This window comes from Zootoca vivipara, chromosome 11, assembly GCF_965207765.1.
Source record: "Zootoca vivipara chromosome 11, rZooViv2.hap1.1, whole genome shotgun sequence".
NCBI classification, from domain to species: domain Eukaryota; kingdom Metazoa; phylum Chordata; class Lepidosauria; order Squamata; family Lacertidae; genus Zootoca; species Zootoca vivipara.
This window is the reverse complement of record NC_142594.1, coordinates 57,649,289-57,671,806: the sequence shown is the minus strand read 5'-3', so window position 1 is coordinate 57,671,806 and position 22,518 is coordinate 57,649,289. Positions and strand designations below refer to the sequence as shown.

The following is a 22,518-nucleotide window of genomic DNA, read 5'->3' as shown; positions in this document are numbered from 1 at the left end:
TCTGTTTTATGCCCATGCTCTGGGGTTGCAGTTTTCAGACTTAGAGACAGGATGGTGACGGGTTTTTACACCAAGTTCTGTCCATAATCCCACTGAGTTCAATGGGATCCACTCTCTGGTCACTATTGTGCAGACCATGCCAGCCTTACGAAATGGGTTGAGGAGCCAACAGGTGAAATTGGAACCACTGGAGATGTTTAGAAATAGGGCTTCTGTTGGGAAAGGGCTGCCCCATTTGTGCTTCTCCAGGGGCAGAAGAATATCTAGGGCAGGAGAATCCCTGCAGGGCCTCTGAGGCTCCCTTTTCTTCTTCCTCTCTGCCAGGACCCTGCAGCTTGTTTTGGCTCCTCGACTCCTCAGGAAGGATGAAAGAGACGGATCCTGCAAAGTTAGCGAGGATGGAAGGGGGAAGATGGACGGTTGACCTGGTCAGGTTGTCTCCTGCATCCCTCCCCACAACCTCTGATCTTTCCCTCCCAGGGACCTCCGAGAGATCTGGTGAGTTCCAGGGGAGTGGAGATGGGGGCGTGGATGGATGGCATAGCTGCCAAGTTTTTCCTTTTCTCGCGAGGAAGCCTATTCAGCATAAGGGAAAACCCCTTTTAAAAAGGGATAACTTGGCAGCTATGATGGATGGAGCCAGAGAGGTATTGCGGCTTGCTCAGCTTGGGGGTGGGGGAGGCAGGCAGGCGGATGGAGATGGAGAAGGGGAGACCTTTTGGGGTGGCTCCACCTGCCTGCTTGCCTACACCTGTCTGCCTGCACCTCCAGTGTTTGGATGGAGACCAACAGTGTCTGGGATTCTAACATCCCCAATGTGAACCCTGAATGGAGGAATATCAACTGTTTCCTCTGCGAATGTTCTTCATCTAGTCATGCCTTTTTAAACAATGACCAGACTTGTCTGAACCTCCGAGACCTTCTTAAATGTTGGCTTCAGAGCTTTTTGGGAAGTTGAAGTAACTTCTGTGATGTCTGTTGTTTTGGCTTCTGCCTGCATTTGACTGACCTTGGAGATGGAGTGGATTCCAGGATTGAGCCCAACAAAATGTATCCCAGATAAAAGCCAAGCAATATGTCAGTTTATACCAGCCAACAAAGGCAGTGAAAACTATAGTAAGGCCTCACATCTAACTCTCTCCAGATCTTTCTCTATCACAAGCATTTATTAACTTTGTTCAATAATGGATGTTAACCATGTCCCCTTCTTTCTGAGTGGCGTTGGGGTCCGGGGCAGCGATGCAGAGTTAGCATGATTTACGCTAACATGGCAGTGCATTGCTGGGAGAGGGGTCAGGTGGTGGGTTTTATGGTTCCGTGTCATCTGCGCCCCTGTCACAGTATGCTGGCAGTGTCACCCCACTGGTTTCAAGAGAGTCAGGCGCTTCGGAATGCTGGGGGGTCGAAGATGCCACACATCAACAATGACATTAAGTTAGACTTCAAGGATGTCCGCTTGAGGCCAAAATGGAGCACTCTCAAGTCTCGCTGTGAGGTGGTGTGGTGGTGAGGGAGTTTGTTCAATAATCTGGAGCGCCATTTCTTTCTGAGGCTCTAATTAGCTTCTCTCTTCATTGCAGATCGTGAAGAATTGGAAGGGAGAAACAAGGGGGACCACTACAGAATCCACATAGCAGAGAAGTCATATAAATATTCAGAGTGTGGAGAAAACATCCGTCAGAGCTCCCAGTCCACATCCCATCAAAGAAAGAGCTTCTTAGAGAGGGATAGCCTCACTTCACACGAAAGAACAAAGAGTAGGGAGAAATTGTATCAGTGCTTGGAATGTGGAAAGAGCTTTAGTCGGAAGCAGAGTCTCAATTCCCATCAAAAAATTCATACAGGGGAGAAACCTTATAAGTGCTTGGAGTGTGGAAAGAGCTTCAGGCAAAGTGGCCATCTCACTTCCCATCAACGAATTCATACAGGGGAGAAACCCTATCAGTGCTTTGAATGTGGAAAGAGCTTCAGTCACAGTAATAGTCTCACTTCCCATCAAAGAATTCATACAGGGGAGAAACATTATCAGTGCTTGGAATGTGGAAAGAGCTTCAGGAAAAGTAGCAATCTCACTTCCCATCAACGAATTCATACAGGGGAGAAACCCTATCAATGCCTGGAATGTGGAAAGAATTTCATTCGGAAAGATAATCTCATTTCCCATCAAAGAATTCATACAGGAGAGAAACCCTATCAGTGTTTCGAATGTGAGAAGAGCTTTAGTCTCAGGCATAGTCTCACTTCCCATCAACGAATTCATACAAATGAGAAACACTATCAGTGCTTAGAGTGCGGAAAGAGCTTTAATCGGAAGGATAGTCTCATTTCCCATCAAAGAATTCATACAGGAGAGAAACCCTATCAGTGCTTCGAATGTGGGAAGAGCTTTAGTCTCAGGCATAGTCCCACTTCTCATCAAAGAATTCATACCGGGGAGAAGCCATATCAGTGCTTGGAATGTGGAAAGAGCTTCAGTCACAGGCATAGTCTCACTTCCCATCAAAGAATTCATACAGGGGAGAAACTATATCAATGCCTGAAATGTGGAAAGAGCTTCAGTCACAGTAATACTCTCACTTCCCATCACAAAATTCATAGAGGGGAGAAACCCTATAAGTGCTTGGAATGTGGAAAGAGCTTCAGTCAGCGGATCCATCTCACTTCCCATCAACGAATTCATACAGGGGAGAAACCCTATCAATGCCTGGAATGTGGAAAGAATTTCAGTCAGCGGATCAATCTCACTTCCCATCAAATAATTCATACAGGGGAGAAGCCATATCAATGCCTGGAATGTGGAAAGAGCTTCAGTCAGAGGGTGACTCTCACTGCCCATCAACGAATTCATACAGAGGAGAAACCCTATCAGTGCTTAGAGTGCGGAAAGAGCTTCAGTCAGAAGGTAATCTCATTTCCCATCAAAGAATTCATACAGGAGATAAACCTTATCAGTGCGTGGAATGTGGAAAGACCTTCAGGCTCAGGCACAATCTCACTACGCATCAAAGAATTCATACAGGCGAGAAACCATATCTGTGCTTGGAATGTGGAAAGAGCTTCAGTCAGCGGATCCATCTCACTTCCCATCAACGAATTCATACAGGGGAGAAACCATATCAATGCCTGGAATGTGGAATGAGCTTCAGTCACGGATTCTATCTCACTGCCCATCACAGAATTCATTCAGGGGAGAAGCCATATCAGTGCTTGGAATGTGGGAAGAGCTTCACTTTCAGGCAGAGTCTCACTTTGCATCAAAGAATTCATACAGGGGAGAAACCCTTTCAGTGCTTGGAATGTGGAAAGAGCTTCTCTCACAGTAGCCATCTCACTTCCCATCAAAGAATTCATACAGGGGAGAAACCATATCAGTGCATGGAATGTGGAAAGAGCTTCGGGTTCAGGAACAATCTCACTACGCATCAAAGAATTCATACAGGGGAGAAACCATATCTGTGCTTGGAATGTGGAAAGAGATTTCGTCAAAGTGGTGATCTCACTTCCCATCAACAAATTCATACAAAGGGAAAACTAAAAAAGGAAAATGAAAAAGGGGAAATTATTAAACAACCCTTACAAAACACAATTGTATAAGAAAAGTGAATGGGGGAGAATATTTTAAAATACTCTTTATCACATCTGTATCATATATATCATATCATTTATCGACCCATAGAAAGGCATTCTCCCGGGGACTTCCGGTCTGTCGCGGCGGAGAGAAGGACGCAGGGACCTCGCGCGCCGATGTCCCTGGCTTCGCGGAGGGGGGGGGAGGTCCGCAGAGCGAGCGAATTCCCCGTAAAAACACCGGGTAGAGAGTCCCGGTGACTCACGCGCCCAGCGGTTGCTCCGTTTTTTGCGGATCCCCCGCTGCCCGAGAGCTCAATAGAGCGATCGAGAGCCGGTGGGGTGGAACCGCGGGAGCCATTTTGGGCTTTATCTTACCTCCGAGAAGTGAAGCTCCGAGTCCCGACCCGGCAAGCGGCAGATTCTTCCGAAATAAATTTGAACTTCCAAAAAAGTAAGTGGAATTGTGAATACGGACTTTAAATTCGTTAATTGGAAAAATAGGAGAGACTCTAAAGAAACGGAAGTCGGTCTCTTCCTAATGGAAAATTGGGAGGCGCTTTAAATAATCTTAAGCTGAACGACAAAGGACTTTTGAGATTGTGTACCCGAGAGAAAGAAGACCTTTTTGAACCCTCTCAACTCCCGAGTCCGGCTCCCCTTGAGGTACAGCATCGTTAAGGGGGAGAGCGCTTTGACAGCTGTCAAAAAGCTGTCAAGCTGTCAAAAGACCGGGTGAACTGATTGTACTGTTAAAATCGGGAAAATTGGATGAAAATGTGCTAGAATTATTTAATTTTGGATTTAAGAATGGAGTTGTGATTGAGTTAAAAGACAAAGGAAAAGACCAGTCAAAATGGAGTCGACCGTCTGAGAAAGGAATTTTCCAGTACCTCTTTGTTCTCCATCTCCTGTTTGTCTGCGGTCAGGAGAAATATGAAAACAAAGTCTTCTCGAGCCTTCCAGGAGGCTGTGCTAAACTATCTACAAACATGGGAGGATATCTACAAGGAACGGCAGCATCCCAATTTACCAGCAGATGAGGATGAAGTCCAAGCCCAGGATATAGAGGAAAATTTGACTTTAGAGACTGTGGAGATTGAATCTGGATGTCAGGAGGAACAACTGGGTGAAAATTTTAAAGAGGACTTGGACTCTAAAAAATATGCTTGGGTTGGAAGAGACCACAAGGGCCATCCAGTCCAACCCCCTGCCAAGCAGGAAACACCACCAAAGCATTCTTGACATATGCCTGTCAAGCCTCTGCTTAAAGACCTCCAAAGAAGGAGACTCCACCACACTCCTTGGTAGCAAATTCCACTGGCGAACAGCTCTTACTGTCAGGAAGTTCTTCCTAATGTTTAGGTAGAATCTTCTTTCTTGTAGCTTGAATCCATTGCTCTGTGTCCACTTCTCTGGAGCAGCAGAAAACAACCTTTCTCCTTCCTCTATATGACATCCTTTTATATATTTGAACATGGCTACCATATCACCCCTTAACCTTCTCTTCTCCAGGCTAAACATACCCAGCTCCCTAAGCCGTTCCTCATAAGGCATCGTTTCCAGGCCTTTAACCATTATGGTTGCCCTCCTCTGGACACGTTCCAGCTTGTCAGTATCCTTCTTGAACTGTGGTGCCCAGAACTCTACACAGTACTCCAGGTGAGGTCTGACCAGAGCAGAATACAGTGGTACTATTACTTCCTTTGATCTAGATCAGGGGTGGCCAAGTAGACTGCAATCTACTCACAGAGTTAAAGACTGGCAGTGATCTACCCCCTTTCTGGGGGTTCAGGTCAAAGTTTTTGAGCTTTTTTTTTAGGAAGGAAAGTCATGTTATGGGGGGGTTCAGGTCAAACTTGTTGAGCTTCTTTTAGGGAGGAGGGAAGGCCCGTTTTTTGGGGGGGGTGAAGGGCCAAAATGTTGAGCTTTTTTTTTAGGGGAGCCAAAGTTTTTCAGCTTCTTTGGGGGAAGCCACTGATCTACCACAGACGTCCAGTGATCTACCAGTAGATCACGATCTACCTGTTGGACGTGCCTGATCCAGATGCTATACTCCTATTGATGCAGCCCAGAATTGCATTGGCTTTTTTAGCTACTGCATCACACTGTTGACTCATGTCAAGTTTGTGGTCTACCAAGACTCCTATATTCTTTTCACATGTACTGCTCTCAAACCAGGTGGCTTTGTGCCTTTCATTTTCATTTTCTTAATTTTTTGCCCAATCCCTGTTAAAATTCATCTTGTTTGCTTTGGCCCAGTTGTCTAATCTGTTAAGGTCATTTTGAAGTGAGATCCTGTCCTCTGAGGTATTAGCCACCCCTCCCAATTTGGTGTCATCTGCAAACTTGCTCAGGATGCCCTCAAGCCCAATATCCAAGTCATTGATAAAGATGTTGAATAAGATTGGGCCCAAGACAGAACCCTGTGGCACCCCACTAGTCACTTCTCTTCAGGATGAAGAGGAGCCATTGATGAGCACCCTTTGGGTTCGGTCAGCCAGCCAGTTACAAATCCATTGAATGGTAGCATTGTCTAGCCCGCATTTTACCAGCTTTTTTACAAGAATATCATGGGGCACCTTGTCAAAGGCCTTGCTGAAATCAAGATAGGCTACATCCACAACGTTCCCTTCATCTACCAGGCTTGTAATTCTGTCAAAAAATGAGATCAGATTAGTCTGACATGACTTTTTTTTAATAACGCATGCTGACTTTTACTGATCACAGTGTTCCTTTCTAGGTGCTCACAGACTGTTTGCTTAATGATCTGCTCTAGAATATTTCCTGGTATTGATCCAGCACCGGCGCTGGATGTCAGGCTGACTGGGCGGTAATTGTTTGGGTCCTCTCTTTCCCCCTTTTTGAACATAGGGACAACATTTGCCCTTCTCCAGTCTGCTGGAACTTCGCCTGTTCTCCAGGAATTTTCAAAGATTATTGCCAGTGGTTCTGAAATCACCTCTGCCAGTTCTTTTAATACTCTCGGATGTAGTTCATCTGGCCCTGGAGACTTTAATACATCTAAACTAGCCAAGTATTCTTGTACTACCTCCTACCTCCTTACTTATTCTGGGCTGTGTTTCCCCTGCTGAATCGTCTGCTCCATATTCTTCAGGTTGGGCATTGTTTTCTTTTTTGGAGAAGACTGAAGGCAAAGAAGGCATTGAGGAGTTCTGCCCTTTCTCTGTCCCCTGTTCACATTTCACCATCTTCTCCTCTAAGTGACCCCACTGTTTCCTTGTTCTTCCTTTTGCTACGGACATACCCATAAAAGCCCTTTTTGTTGCTTTTAACCTTTCTAGCAAGCCTGAGTTCATTCTGTGCTTTAGCTTTTCTGACTTTGTCTCTACACGTGCTGGCTATTTGTTTGAATTCCTCTCTGGAGGTTTCCCCCTTTTTTCCATTTTTTGTACATATCCCTTTTAAATCTTAACTCAGTTAAAAGTTCTTTAGATATCCACCCTGGCTTCTTTAGGCACCTTCCATGTTTCCATCTCATTGGTATTGCCTGAAGTTGTGCTTTTAATATCTACCTTTTAACAAACTCCCAACCATCATGAACTCCCTTCCCTTTTAGTATTACTGTCCATGGGATCTCACCCAGCATTTCCCTTAGTTTTCTGAAGTTGGCTTTCTTAAAGTCTAGAATTTGAGTCTTAGTATGCTTGGTTACTCCTTTCTGCTGTATAATAACCTCCAGAAGAGTATGGTCACTCCCACCTAATGACCCTGCCACTTCTACCCCACTAACCAGGTCGTCACTATTGGTTAATAATAAACCGCTGAGCCTAGGGCTTGCTGATCAGAAGGTCAGCGGTTCGAATCCCTGTGACGGGGTGAGCTCCCGTTGCTCGGTCCCAGCTCCTGCCAACCTAGCAGTTCGAAAGCACGTCAAAATGCAAGTAGATAAATAGGAACCGCTACAGCGGGAAGGTAAACGGCGTTTCCATGTGCTGCTCTGGTTTGCCAGAAGCGGCTTTGTCATGCTGGCCACATGACCTGGAAGCTATACGCTGGCTCCCTCGGCCAATAATGCGAGATGAGCGCGCAACCCCAGAGTCGGTCACGACTGGACCTAATGGTCAGGGGTCCCTTTACCTTTACCTTTACCTACCCCGCCCATCTGGTTAGGACCAGATCTAAAATGGCTGATCCTCTTGTTGCTTCTCCCACTTTCTTGACAATGAAATTGTCTGCAAGGCCTGTGAGGAATCTGTTCGACCTTATGCTCTTGGCTGAGTTTGATATCCAACAAATATCAGGATAATTGAAATCCCCCATTACTACTATCTCACTTCCTTTTGAATGCTTGGCCATCTGTTCCAGAAAGGCATCATCTGTGTCCTCAGTTTGGCTTGGGGAATTCAAAGAGAAAGAAAAGTTTCTCCGCTTGAGAGGCCTGCCGGAAATAGAGAAAGGAAATTTGAAAGAAGCTATTGTGCAAGAATTCGTGGGCTGTTGGGAGTTGCAAAAAGAGGTGGTGGAATCGACAATTTTGAGGGCCTACAGAGTGGGTCCTAGAGGCAAGAAGGAAGCAAAAATCCTGAACGATTGCATAGTGGTCTTTCAAACAAAGGAGTAAAGAGATAAAATATTAGGACAACATTATAAGAAGAATTTGGAGGTATTGCAACACTCAGTTGTCTTGTTTAAATAAATTCCCAGATTCTTTTTATTATTATTAAATTTTTGCAAAACATTCCAACATACACATAGAAGAAAAAAATCCCAGACGAAATACAATTTCAAAATTCATAATACATCGACTTGTAAATGAGTAGGCTATCTCTCCCCCCCATTTCCTCCCCTTCCCCAACCTGCCCTCCCTCTTTTCCTTTTTTATTTTCACTCCCCCCAACCTTTTGTGCTTTTTAAACCGATTTTTTTACTACAGCAATGAATAGAATACAATAAAGAATAAAATTTTAATATACCTAAATCTCTTTGTTCTTTGTTCTTTTAATATATTCTCTATAGCGAGAGTAGGAGAAGAAGGAGAACCTGTTTAATGTCTTCTGTGTTTAAATTTGATTCACCCGACAGACTTCCTGTCAATGCCTGGTGTATATCCTTGTTTTAAAAACGAACATACGTAACATAGTAAAGTTCTCTGCAGCCAGTATCTAATACGTTCTCACTTCTTAATGCACCAAAGTTCATATCTAGATCTTATCTTTTCCCACCGTTCTACAGTTTCAATCGAATGTTAACATAGGCAAGGCACCTTTACTATACTTTTGGATGTATATCTTATACTTTCCCCAGTTTTCTGCAAACTTTTGTCTTGATTTGCTCCTCAAACTACAGTGGTACCTCGGTTTATGAACACAATTGGTTCCGGAAGCCTGTTCATAAACTGAAGCGTTCATAAACTGAAGCGAACTTTCCCATTGAAAGTAATGGAAAGTGGATTAATCCGTTCCAGATGGGTCCGCGGAGTACTTAAACTGAAGCGTTCATAAACTGAAGCATGGGTGTAATTGGTTCCGGAAGTCTGTTCATAAACTGAAGCGTTCATAAACTGAAGCGAAGTTTCCCATTGAAAGTAATGGAAAGTGAATTAATCCATTCCAGATGGCTCCGCGGTGTTCATAAACCGAAAATTCATAAACCGAGGTGTTCATAAACCGAGGTTCCACTGTATTCGTTAGGTTAGCCATTTCAGCCAATTCTTGTAATTTGCCTTGCCACTCCATTACTGTAGGGACCTCGGCTTCTTTCCATCTTTTAGCGACCAGTAGCCTGGCCGCAGCTGTTGTGGATAAAAATATTTCTTTCATGGAATTTGGGATATCTTTTCCAACTATACTTAATAAGGATGCCTCTGGTTATTTTTTTTTTTAAAAAAAATCTTATTCCTAACAATTTTTTAATTTCAGCGTAAATTAAACCCCAAAATACTCTGATCTTCCCACATATCCACCACATGTGATATAGATCACCTTTACTCCCCCCACACCTCCAGCACGTATTTGATAGGTTTTTGTATATCTTTGAGAGTCTAGAGAGTGTTAGGTACCATCGATGTTGTATTTTAAACATGTTTTCCCTGATGTTATAGCTCGCAGTAAAATTCATCTGTTTTCCATAGGTGTTCCCATTCAACCATCATTATGGGGCGACCGATGTCCTGCACCCATTTTATCATATAAGTTTTAACCACTTCCTTCATCACATCAAATTCTAGGAGGAGCCTATACATCCTCAATATTATCTTTGTTTTAGTGTTTATTAATTCAATTTCCAATTTTGATGGTTCTTTTTCAAATTCTATTTTTTTTGGTCTCCTTTAAACACCAGTATGTCGTATGTTTGATAATATTCCAACCAAGTTGAAAAATAATTTCTCACATCTTCATATTTTTTTATTATTATTTGTCCGTCCACTTCCATCAATAGGTTATTATATGTTGTCCAACACCCTTTCATGTTTGTTTTTTTAAACCGCGATTGCTTCTAAAGGGGATAACCACCTCGGCCTCATGGGTTCTAAGAACCGCCTGTATTTTCCCCATACCTTGAATAACGGGTATCGTATTATATGGTTTGTAAAGCCTTTATGAGCCTTATTTTTCTCGTAATTTAAATACGCATGCCACCCAAATCGGGTGTCATGCCCTTCTAGGTACAATAAAACAGTGTTTTTTCAGAAGGACCTATTCCTTTAACCAGGATAGGCATGTGGCCTCATAATATATCTTTAGATCCGGAAGACCGAACCCTCCTCTTTCTTTAATATCAATTAGCACTTTATGCTTTCTTCTTGGTCTTTTCCCTGTCCGTATCAATTTTGAAATTTCTTTTTGCCATTTATCTATACATTCTAGCTTTCTTATAATCGGTATAATTTGGAATAGGAAAAGTAGTTTAGGTAAGATATTTAATTTTACTGCAGATATTCAGCCCAGAAATGATAGATGTAGCCTATTCCACTTTTCCATTTCCCTTTTGATATCTCCCCAGATTCTTTTTGGCAAAAAAAGAAATCATTCAGATCTGACAAGTGCTCTGAAAAGGAAAAATATCTTTTTCTGGTGGAAATTCCCAGAAGGCCTAACATTTAAATTCACGCAAAGGGAACATCGGACTAGAACAGTGGAGGAAAAGAAGATTTCTGGAAAAATACACTGGAAAATTTGGATCTTATGCAGGAGAGGGATCAGGATTAGGAGCCGGAGCAGGACCAGGAGCCTTGGATCCTGAACTTCTTGTAGGTTCAGGAGAAGAACTTGGACTGGGAGCAGGGCCAGGAGCCTTAGATCAGGACTGAGACAACATGGCTTTAAGAATAATATCATGGAATGTTAATGGTTTGAATTCACGTCAGAAAAGAAATAAAATTCAATGTTTTAATTAAACAGAACCGTGATGTGATATGTTTACAAGAGACTCATGTAACAAGACTTCACAGGAAAATTCTGCAAAATAAGAAATTGGGACAGGAGTTTATATCTTCAGACAGAGTAAAAAAAAGAGGAGTTGTCATTTATGTTAAGGAGAAATACAATCCCAAAATGGTCTTCAAGGACAAGGAAGGAATATTTTGGGCAGTGGAATTGTCGGTGCAAGGCGAAAAATTATTGATGCTTGGAATCTATGCCCCAAACGAGGCCAAGTCAGAATTATTTAAAAACTTACAGACTGCACTTTTGGACTACTGGTATTTGGACTACAAAATAGTGCTGATGGGAGATCTTAATGGAGTGGTCGCAACAATGATGGATATAACTCAAAGACAAAAGATAACAAATGAAGGGAGACTGCCAAAATCATTTTTTGAGATGGTGGAAAATTTGGACTTGGTGGATGATTGGAGGTTGAGGAACCCATTAGAGAAAGACTTCACTTTTTTTCAGATTGCCAGCAATTGTGTAGTCGTTTAGATTATATATTTGGACAACGAAAGACTTGACCCCAAGAGTGACCAAATCTGAGATTTGCCCAAGGACTTGCTCTGATCATAATGCTGCACTATTGGAGTTAAAACATTCTCTGCAGGGCTCCTTCATATGGAGAATGAATGATGCTTTATTGAGAAATGAAAAAATTAACAGCAAGGCCCAAAAGACATTAAAGGATTGTTTTCAGTTAAATTTGAATAAGGGATTGGAGGACAGAGTCGTCTGGGACGCAAGCAAAGCTGAAATGAGAGGATTCCTGATTCAGGAAAATGCAATTTGGAAGAAGAAACAAAATGAGAAAAAGGATAATATTCTTTCTCAGCTGAAGGAGAAAGAGAAAAAATTAAGATCTAATCCGAACAATCAGCAGATTCAAAAAGAAATTAAAGCATTGCAAGTACAATTTTCTCAAATAATAAATCAAGAAATTGAATGGAAAATTATTGGCCTGGCAATTGAAGAAGAGACAAAAGGAAAGCACATTTACAAATATTATGGAAGAGGGAAAGAATGTTGAGAACCCTGCAGAGATAAGGAATGGTTTGGGGAAAGCCCCCCTGTAAGCCGGGGTCGGGTCCCTGGAGGAAACAGCGAGCCACCATTATGATGTCATAAAAGGAAGCAATTTATTTATATTTTTGATCTGCTGAACTATGGTTGCTGAAGAGGGTATAAAATATAAGACAGTGACAAGAAGCTTGACAAGTCTCTTTCTGTAACTGGATTAAAACAAGAATTTTTTTTCTTTTTTTAAAGGAGTATGTTCCCATGCTGACATAATTGCTGTTTTGAAATCTGGGAATAAGAATCGTACCACTTCAAACTTCCAGCCAGTGCCAGCGCCAATCGGTGGGATTTTGTCTCGCTCTGAGGCAGCCCGTCTTCGCTAGGGGGGAGGGAGGGCAGCGAGAGCAACGCTGCGCCCCTAAGATCCCCGGGTAGAGCGTCCCGGGGGCGAAACTGCTCAGCGGAGCCCCAATCCGGACTCCCCAACTCTCCGGCAAGCTCTAGTAAGAGCACCGGAGTGAGAAGGGTAGAAGTGGCGGGGGCCAGTTTGAGCGCCATCGTTACCCTAGCGGAGGGAAGCTCTGAGCCGGAGGCGGAGAGCGCTGGATTCTTCCAAAGAAAGATTAAAAAAGAAGACTGTGAGTAAAGATTTGAAAATATTTTATTGGATTTTAATGCGGAATAAGGGAAGAGATTTAAAAAAAGGAAGTCGATCTCTCCCTTTTGATGAAGTAGTAAGCAGGAATTGGACCCAAAGCCGGCAAATGTTGTTGTTGTTTAGTCGTTTAGTCGTGTCCGACTCTTCGTGACCCCATGGACCATAGCACGCCAGGCACTCCTGTCTTGCACTGCCTCCCGCAGTTTGGTCAAACTCATGTTCGTAGCTTCGAGAACACTGTCCAACCATCTTGTCCTCTGACGTCCCCTTCTCCTAGTGCCCTCAATCTTTCCCAACACGAGGGTCTTTTCCAAGGATTCTTCTCTTCTCATGAGGTGGCCAAAGTATTGGAGCCTCAGCTTCACGATCTGTCCTTCCAGGGAGCACTCAGGGCTGATTTCCTTAAGAATGGATACGTTTGATCGTCTTGCAGTCCATGGGACTCTCAAGAGTCTCCTCCAGCACCACAATTCAAAAGCATCAATTCTTCGGCGATCAGCCTTCTTTATGGTCCAGCTCTCACTTCCATACATCACTACTGGGAAAACCATAGCTTTAACTATACGGACCTTTGTCGGCAAGGTGATGTCTCTGCTTTTTAAGATGCTGTCTAGGTTTGTCATTGCTTTTCTCCCAAGAAGCAGGCGTCTTTTAATTTCGTGACTGCTGTCACCATCTGCAGTGATCAAGGAGCCCAAGAAGGTGAAATCTCTCACTGACTCCATTTCTTCCTCTTCTATTTGCCAGGAGGTGATGGGACCAGTGGCCATGATCTTGGTTTTTTTGATGTTGAGCTTCAGACCATATTTTGCGCTCTCCTCTTTCACCCTCATTAAAAGGTTCTTTAATTCCTCCTCGCTTTCTGCCATCAAGGTTGTGTCATCTGCATATCTGAGGTTGTTGATATTTCTTCCGGCAATCTTAATTCCGGCTTGGGATTCATCTAGTCCAGCCTTTCGCATGATGAATTCTGCATATAAGTTAAATAAGCAGGGAGACAATATACAACCTTGTCGTACTCCTTTCCCAATTTTGAACCACTCAGTTGTTCCATATCCAGTTCTAACTGTAGCTTCTTGTCCCACATAGAGATTTCTCAGGAGACAGATGAGGTGATCAGGCACTCCCATTTCTTTAAGAACTTGCCATAGTTTGCTGTGGTCGACACAGTCAAAGGCTTTTGCATAGTCAATGAAGCAGAAGTAGACATTTTTCTGGAACTCTCTAGCTTTCTCCAGCGCATGTTTGCTATTTGGTCTCTGGTTCCTCTGCCCTTTCGAAATCCAGCTTGCACTTCTGGGAGTTCTCGGTCCACATACTGCTTAAGCCTGCCTTGTAGAATTTTAAGCATAACCTTGCTAGCGTGTGAAATGAGCGCAATTGTGCGGTAGTTGGAGCATTCTTTGGCACTGCCCTTCTTTGGAATTGGGATGTAGACTGATCTTCTCCAATCCTCTGGCCATTGCTGAGTTTTCCAAACTTGCTGGCATATTGGGTGTAGCACCTTAACAGCATCATCTTTTAAAATTTTAAATAGTTCAGCTGGAATATCATCACTTCCACTGGCCTTGTTATTAGCAGTGCTTTCTAAGGCCCATTTGACTTCACTCTCCAAGATGTCTGGCTCAAGGTCAGCAACCACACTACCTGGGGTGTACGAGACCTCCATATCTTTCTGGTATAATTCCTCTGTGTATTCTTGCCACCTCTTCTTGATGTCTTCTGCTTCTGTTAGGTCCTTACCACTTTTGTCCTTTATTATGGTAATCTTTGTACGAAATGTTCCTTTCATGTCTCCAATTTTCTTGAACAGATCTCTGGTTTTCCCCATTCTATTGTTTTCCTCTATTTCTTTGCATTGCTCATTTAAGAAGACCCTCTTGTCTCTCCTTGCTGTTTTTTGGAAATCTGCATTCAGTTTCCTGTGTCTTTCCCTCTCTCCCTTGCATTTTGCTTGCCTCCTCTCCTCCGCTATTTGTAAGGCCTCGTTGGACAGCCATTTTGCTTTCTTGCATTTCCTTTTCCTTGGGATGGTTTTCGTTGCTGCCTCCTGTATAATGTTACGAGCCTCCATCCATAGTTCTTCAGGCACTCTGTCCACCAAATCTAAATCCTTAAACCTGTTCCTCACTTCCACTGTGTATTCATAAGGGATTTGATTCAGATTGTATCTTACTGGCCCAGTGGTTTTTCCTACTTTCTTCAGTTTAAGCTGGAATTTTGCTATAAGAAGCTGATGATCTGAGTTACAGTCAGCTCCAGGTCTTGTTTTTGCTGACTGTATAGAGCTTCTCCATCTTTGGCTGCAGAGAATATAATCAATCTGATTTCGATGCTGCCCATTTGGTGATATCCATGTGTAGAGTCGTCTCTTGTGTTGTTGGAAGAGAGTGTTTGTGATGACCAGCTTGTTCTCTTGACAGAACTCTATTAGCCTTTGCCCTGCTTCATTTTGAACTCCCAGGCCAAACTTGCCAGTTGTTCCTTTTATCACTTGATTCCCTACTTTAGCATTCCAATCCCCTGTAATGAGAAGAACATCCTTCTTTGGTGTCATTTCTAGAAGGTGTTGTAGGTCTTCATAGAATTGGTCAATTTCACTTTCTTCAGCTCCGGTAGTTGGTGCATAAACTTGGATTACTGTGATGTTAAAAGGTCTGCCTTGGATTCGTATCGAGATCATTCTGTCATTTTTGAGATTGCATCCCATTACAGCTTTTGCCACTCTTTTGTTGACTATGAGGGCCACTCCATTTCTACTACGGGATTCTTGCCCACAGTAGTAGATATGATAGTCACCCGAACTGAATTCGCCCATTCCCTTCCATTTTAGTTCACTGATGCCCAGGATGTCGATATTTATTCTTGTCATCTCATTTTTGACCACATCCAGCTTACCTCCATTCATGGTTCTTACATTCCAGGTTCCTATGCAATATTTTTCTTTACAGCATCGGACTTTCCTTTCGCTTCCAGGCATATCCGCAACTGAGCGTCCTTTCGGCTTTGGCCCAGCCGCTTCATCAGCTCTGAATCTACTTGTACTTGTCCTCCGCTCTTCCTCAGTAGCATGTTGGACGCCTTCCGACCTGAGGGGCTCATCTTCCAGCGTCATAACTTTTATATGCATGTTGTCTTTGTCCATGGAGTTTTCTTGGCAGGGATACTGGAGTGGCTTGCCAGTTCCTTCTCCAGGTGGATCACGTTTAGTCAAAACTCTCCACTATGACCTGTCCATCTTGGGTGGCCCTGCATGGCATAGCTCATAGCAAATAGGATTTAAATTGGGGATAAGATAATAGAGACCCCGACAGAAATCAGAAAATGCTTCCAGAAATATTATAAACAATTATTCAAGAAAGATAAAGAGGATATAGGAGAAATGGGTCAGTTTTTTGCTAAACACGGTTTGCAACAAATTCCGGCACAGAAGAAGACTACTCAATTGTCAGATTACAAGGAATGAGGTTGAGACTGCAATTAACCAAATGCAAGTTGGCAAAGCACCTGGACCAGATGGGCTGTCTGCAAAGTACTATAAGACCCTAAAAGAATGGCTGATTCAGCCCTTGATGGATGTTGGTAATAAGATTTTGGGAGGGGATCGGGCACCAGAGTCCTGGAAAGATGCATTCATCACATTGTTACCGAAATCAGATGTCGATAGAACCCAAGTAAAGAATTATCGTCCAATATCATTATTAAACGTAGACTACAAAATTTTTGCAAGTATTATGGCAACGAGACTGAAAAAGGTTCTTAATGATTTGATACATCATGATCAAGCGGGTTTTTTGCCTGCAAGACATATGAAGGATAATATCAGGAACATTGTAGATGTGCTGGAATTTTTAGAGGCCAGAAAGAATACGAAGGCGATATTGATGTTTATAGACACAGAGAAGGCCTTTGACAATATCTCTTGGGGTTTTATGAAAAAGAATATGGAAAATATGGGAATGGGGCAAAATTTTATGAATGGTTTGAATGCAATTTATTTCGAGCAAAAAGCGAAAATTATAGTTAATAATGTGGTGACAGAGGAAATCAGAATTGAGAAAGGGTGCCCACTCTCTCCCTTATTATTTATAACGGTTCTGGAGGTTTTGCTGAATATGATTAGAAATGAAGAGGAGGTTAAAGGCATTGTGGTGGGGGTAAAACAATATAAATTAAAAGCCTTTGCAGACGATTTAGTATTGACATTGCAAGACCCAGAAACCAGCACAATTAAAGCGCTGGACATAATTCAGGAGTTCGGACAGGTTGCAGGATTCAAATTGAATAAGACCAAAACGAAAGTTTTAGAAAAAAAAATTAACATTAGAGGAAAGAAATAAGTTACAAGAGATGACTGGCCTGATGATTGTAAAGAAGGTGAAGTACCTGGGTGTGAACATGACCGCTAAAAACTTGAACCTGTACAAGGACAATTATGAAAAAATGTGGAATGAGATTAAGAGAGATTTGGATACATGGACAAGTTTGAAATTGTCATTGATGGGTAGAATATCGGTTATCAAGATGAATGTATTGCTGAGAATGTTATTTTTATTCCAAGTATTACCTATAACTGACAAGATAAAGTGCTTTAAGGTCTGGCAAAAGGCGTTATCTAAATTTATCTGGCAGGGGAAAAAACCTAGAATCAAGTTTAAGATCTTAACAGATACCAAAGACAGAGGGGGATTTTCTCTGCCAGATCTAAAACTTTATTTTGAAGCTGCCGCCTTATGCTGGATGAAAGAATGGTTTTTGTTGGAGAATACCGATGTACTAGACTTGGAAGGTTCCGACAATGCTTTTGGATGGCATGCATATTTATGGTATGACAAGGCAAAGGTATATAAAGGGTTTAAAAACCATATAATTAGGAAATCGTTGTTCAATGTATGGATGAGGTACAAGGATTTGTTAGAGGGTAAAACGCCCAGGTGGATCTCACCTTTAGAGGCGAAGGCCTTTAAAAGGTGAAATATGGAAGCTAGATGGCCAAAGTATAAAGATATCTTAATACAAGAAGGAGGCCAATATAAAATTAAAACATAATATCAGTTGAAAGATGTTTTATGTGATTGGTTACAATATCATCAAATTAATGAAGTTTTTAAGATGGATAAAAAAATAGGTTTTCAATTGGAAGAATCCAAGTTGGAAACGCTATTATTGAATTCAAAAACCAAAAATCTTTCCAAGATATATAATTTGGTGCTGGAGTGGCAAACTAAGGATGAATTAACGAAGTCAGTAATGATTGAATGGGCTAAAGATGTTGGTCATAACATAATGATACAGGATTGGGAGAGGATGTGGAAAAAATCTATGAAGTTCACTGCTTGTAAAGTTTTGAAAGAAAATATGTTGAAAATGATGTATAGATGGTATCTAACTCCAGTTAAATTAGCAAAGATGTATCATACTCATGATAATAAGTGTTGGAAATGCAAAACGGTCGAAGGTACATTTTATCACATGTGGTGGACTTGCCCCAAAATAAAAGACTTCTGGGATAAGATTTATAATGAACTGAAGAAGGTGTTTAAAAACACTTTTACCAAAAAACCAGAGGCCTTTTTATTGGGAATTCTTGGGAAAGAAATACCAAAGAAAGATGTTACTTTCTTTTTGTACGCCACAACAGCAGCGAGAATATTAATAGCACAGAAATGGAAGACACAGGATATACCAACATTTGAAGAATGGCAGACGAAGATGCTAGAATATATGGAACTGGCTGATCTGACCGGGAGACTTCGTGACCAGGGAGAGAAGGCGGTGGATCAAGATTGGAGGAGTTTTAAAGTTTATTTGAAGAAAAATAGTATTCTGATTGATTAGAAAGATATGGATTTTGAATTACAGTAGAAGTTGTAGCTTAGACTAGGGGTGAAGATAAAGGATAAGATGAAAATATGCTAAAAGATGGGTATTAGAATTAAGATTTGGTCAATTTATAAGATAAGTTAATTGAATTATGAGATAGAATTGCTAAACAGGATTAATAATGAAGCGCGGCAAGAAGGAGTTGAGGAAGTCACATCATAATGATTAGAACAAATGTAAAGATTAATGAAAGCTTGTTTGTCTTATCTTTGTTTTTTTGTTCTTTATTATTTGTAAATTTTGTTGTTGTTGTTCTGATCGTGTTATATGTTGTTTTATATTTCTCAAAAAAGAATAAAAATATTTGGAAAAAAAATAAAAAAATTGGGAAACCACCAAGGAAGGACCCTGAGGCAGGGTGAAGGAGGGGGAAGTAGTCTATGAATAAAAATCCCTGTAAAAGTAAAAGCCCTGGAATTGACACCCCAGGAGATCCAGCAAAATGCTTTATGAATGGGAACTTTGACAGCTGTCAAATTAACTTTGTTGCAAGGAATGGATAAAGAAATAAACTGTGTTGCAAGAGAAAGAAAGAAAGAAAGACAAGACTTGGATTTTGTTTTAAGAGAAATTATTAGTGGATCATTATATGGATTGTGGGGGAAAACATTTTCAGCCAAGATAGACATGTGGTGAATCCTAGAGGTTTGAGACTCCATTGTTCTTTGTCCTCTTATCTCTGTTCTGCCCTTGAATGAGAAGGAATGTCAACATCCGGAGCAGATGTTTTCCAGAGGACAGTACTGAAGCTGCTGGGAGAACTGCTAGAGGGGCAACGACAATTTAGTTTATACTCAAAAGGACTTTTGGACCAGGAACGGGAACAACAACCAAAAGGGAACTTGGAAGAGGAGAAAGAATATGAAAAGCCTGTTCCTGAGGACAATGGGCAAGAAAATAAACAAAAGGAAGCAGATGTAGCTCGACAAGAAGAAAAGAATGAACAAGAGTCAATTTGGAACTTTGACTTGATGGGTTTTGAAATGGAAAACCAAAAGCTGAATGGGAGATTGGGGGAAATATGGGAATTAAAGATTAAGAGGAGGCAGAAAGAGGGGGGGACTAAAAGAAGGATTTTAGAGTGGGAAAGAGTGGGGGTGGGATGAAATAAAGGGCTGTGTAATTGGGTAACAGGACAGAAATCTTAGGTTTTGAAATCTTGGCTGTATTATGGATTTGCTGTATTGAGTGGGGGGGAATTCTAGGGAAAAGAGGATGAGGTAGAGTTGTAATATTAGGCTAGAGGTAATGTTTGAATAGTGAAGTTTAATTTAGGAAAATTTTCTTGGAGGAAAGATTAGGCTGGGGGGGAAATTTGATGAATTTGAGAAGAGAAAATAGAGGTATGAGGCAGAAAATTGAATAGTTTAGCTATTAGAAAATTGATTATTTAGATAGATAGCTTGGTGGCTTGCTGTCTCTTTCTCTCCCTCTGCTCTGGGGCCCCTTGGTGGCAGGGAGGGGTTCTGGGGAGGGGGGGCAGTGAAAGACCAAGCTATGAAATTGATCATCTTCAACTGCCCGTCACCCATGGGGCCTTCTCGTGGCAGGAGGGGTTCTGTGGGATTGGGGGATGGGAGAAGATGGATTTTATGGTAACCAGAATAAGAGATAAAATGCAAGGATAATGATTAACTGTATGAATTTATGTTTAAAGACTATGAGTGGAAATTATTAGAATGAAACTGCAATGAATGAGTATGAGAAGATGAAAATCAATAGGGGAAAGATACGGGGAAGTCACAAAAACAATGTTAATCAAATGAGGGTTGAGTTCACATGAGGTTTCCCCCCCCCTTTTTTCCTTTTTCCTTTTTTTTGTTTTTGTTGTTGCTGTTTTTTTGGGGGGGTTGAGGTTGCCCTTTTTTCTTTATATTTTTCTTTCTCCCCCCCCCCTTTTTAAAGACATGTATGGATAGATAGTTGGGCGGACATCCTTCTCTGTCTTCCCTCGTTACCCTAGGGCCCACTGGTGGCAGAGTTGAGCCCTGGGGGGGGGATAAACCCAGCTACAAAATGGACCACCTTCAACTGCTCGCCCTGCATGGGACTCTCTCGTGGCAGGAGGGGGGCTCGTGGGGGGGTGGAAAAGGGTGGATGAATCTGATATGTATGTCTTGTAAAATCAATTAGAAACATTTTTTAAAAAGAAAAGAATCGTACCACTTCCTGCTTGCAATTTGTGCAACTTGTGCTGTCCCCACGGAATCTGAGTTTACCAGGATGGCATTAGACAAAACACCACCTGACTCTGCAGACTTTCAACAATATTTTCTGGATCTGAAGGTATCTGAAGAAGTGTGCATGCACACAAAAGCTCATACCTATGGCAAACTTAGTTGGTCTCTAAGGTGATACTGGAAGGATTTTATTTTATTTTTTGAAAAAACATTTTCTGGAATTACTTTTGGACTTTCTAAAGGAATTATGTCAGAATGCAAGTCAGCCTGCTGAAACCAACCAGAATGGTGCATAATTTGAAATAGGACCTTCTTTAATTCAGAGTGTGGAGTCACCAGTGACGGACAATGCAATTGAACCCCAAGTAGAAGAAGAGAAAGAGCATGGCAAATGGAACATTGTTCCCCCCCCCCAGTGAGGGGACGACGACAACATGACTTAGGTTTATTGCAATGGGCTTTTAAAGAGGAACTAGCATGGAACATTGCCTTCTCAGTGAGAGAGGGAGAGCAAGTTCCATGCAATTTGAATGTATGGGAGGGGGAATTTGTAAGAAGGCTGGAAAGTATAAAAGAGGTCTGATGGTGTTGGGTAACAGATAAAGAATGGGGGAGGCAGCAGGGGAAGAAGAGGAAAGAGTGTTGGTCGGGATGGGTTAGAGTGGGAGTGGGGTGAGGGGATTTAATTTTTGTTATAAACTGACTGGTTAAAATGGTCCGAACTGGAACGATTCAAGGAGCTGGCTGAGTCATCTGGAGACCCAGACTTTGGGGGAGGAGGGGGGGCTGAATTAGATTTAAATGGTTAATTGTTAGGATAATATAAGAAATGTTATTTAATTGTATGAATATTTTTGGGAATAAACTATAGGCTATGGGTAGAAATAAAAGATAAATGATTTTTTTTGAAAAAAATGAAGCAATTTAAGAAAAACAGTAAAAATTAATTTGTTAAACTGAGCTTCCTGACTTTGCTCATCATGTTCCAAGTTCCCTTATCAGACATCAACTTGACCCATCTCCTGATTTCTTCTCCCAGGTGGCTAGTTACAAGGACAGCAATTTGTAGTTTCAGAAGCAGCATTTCAGCAAGGCAATGAGAGACAAACAGAAATACAGACGTATAGGTTTCTAAGCCCCCTTTTTCTAGGCCCACTTGCCTCACCATCTCCTTGCCCTGTCGCCTCACTGGGGTCCTCTTGGGCCTGCTTGACCATGGGGGTGGGAAATACAGCTGCCCCCAAACAATGTGCGGAGGGGGGGAGGAAGAGGAAGAAGAAGAGAAGGAAGAAGAAATGAAGGAGAAGCTGGGAGGGGGAGCAGCCAAGAGGGAAACTCAGGAGGAAAACTCCCTCAGGAAAGTGGGGCCAAGGAGAAGACAGGCTAAGGGGAATCTGAAAGGGGATTGGCCAGCTGTGCAATGGGGAAGCTTCTGATTGGTCCAGCCCCGTTGTGGGGTGGGAAATGGGGTCAGATGGATCTGCGAGCCCAGTATAAACTGCTTTTCTGGCAGGAAACACAGGGAAAGGATGGCAGGGGACCCTCTTGCTTTGAACTGGGAAGAGTCCCAGAGGGAGGGCCTGCCCTGAGCAACAAGCGGCCCCTCCCTCTCCCCACCATCCTGGGCTTCCTCTTTCCTGCCTGTAGGTATTTTAGGGGGGGGCTTCCACATCCCCCCCGTTCGTGTGTGCGTTTCATTCCTTGCATGGGACACTTCCTCATCTGTCTCTTTTCGTGGGATGAAAACCAGCAGCAGAAGCAGGAAAAGCCGTTGGGGGGGAGGGATTTTTTTCAGGAGGGGAGGGATCTCTTGGCTGAG

The 22,518-nt window shown here is 42.3% G+C and overlaps 1 protein-coding gene across 1 annotated transcript in view; it reads left to right on the top strand.

Annotated features, from left to right (window-relative positions):
* Positions 1–22,518, top strand: part of LOC118078624 (uncharacterized) — a 37,959-nt gene that overhangs the window by 4,793 nt on the left and 10,648 nt on the right. Inside the window, 3 exon segments of the mRNA XM_088654424.1 lie at positions 325–498; positions 1,581–2,897; positions 2,900–3,490. Of these exon segments, the coding sequence (XP_088510550.1) occupies positions 325–498; positions 1,581–2,897; positions 2,900–3,490 (2,082 nt within the window).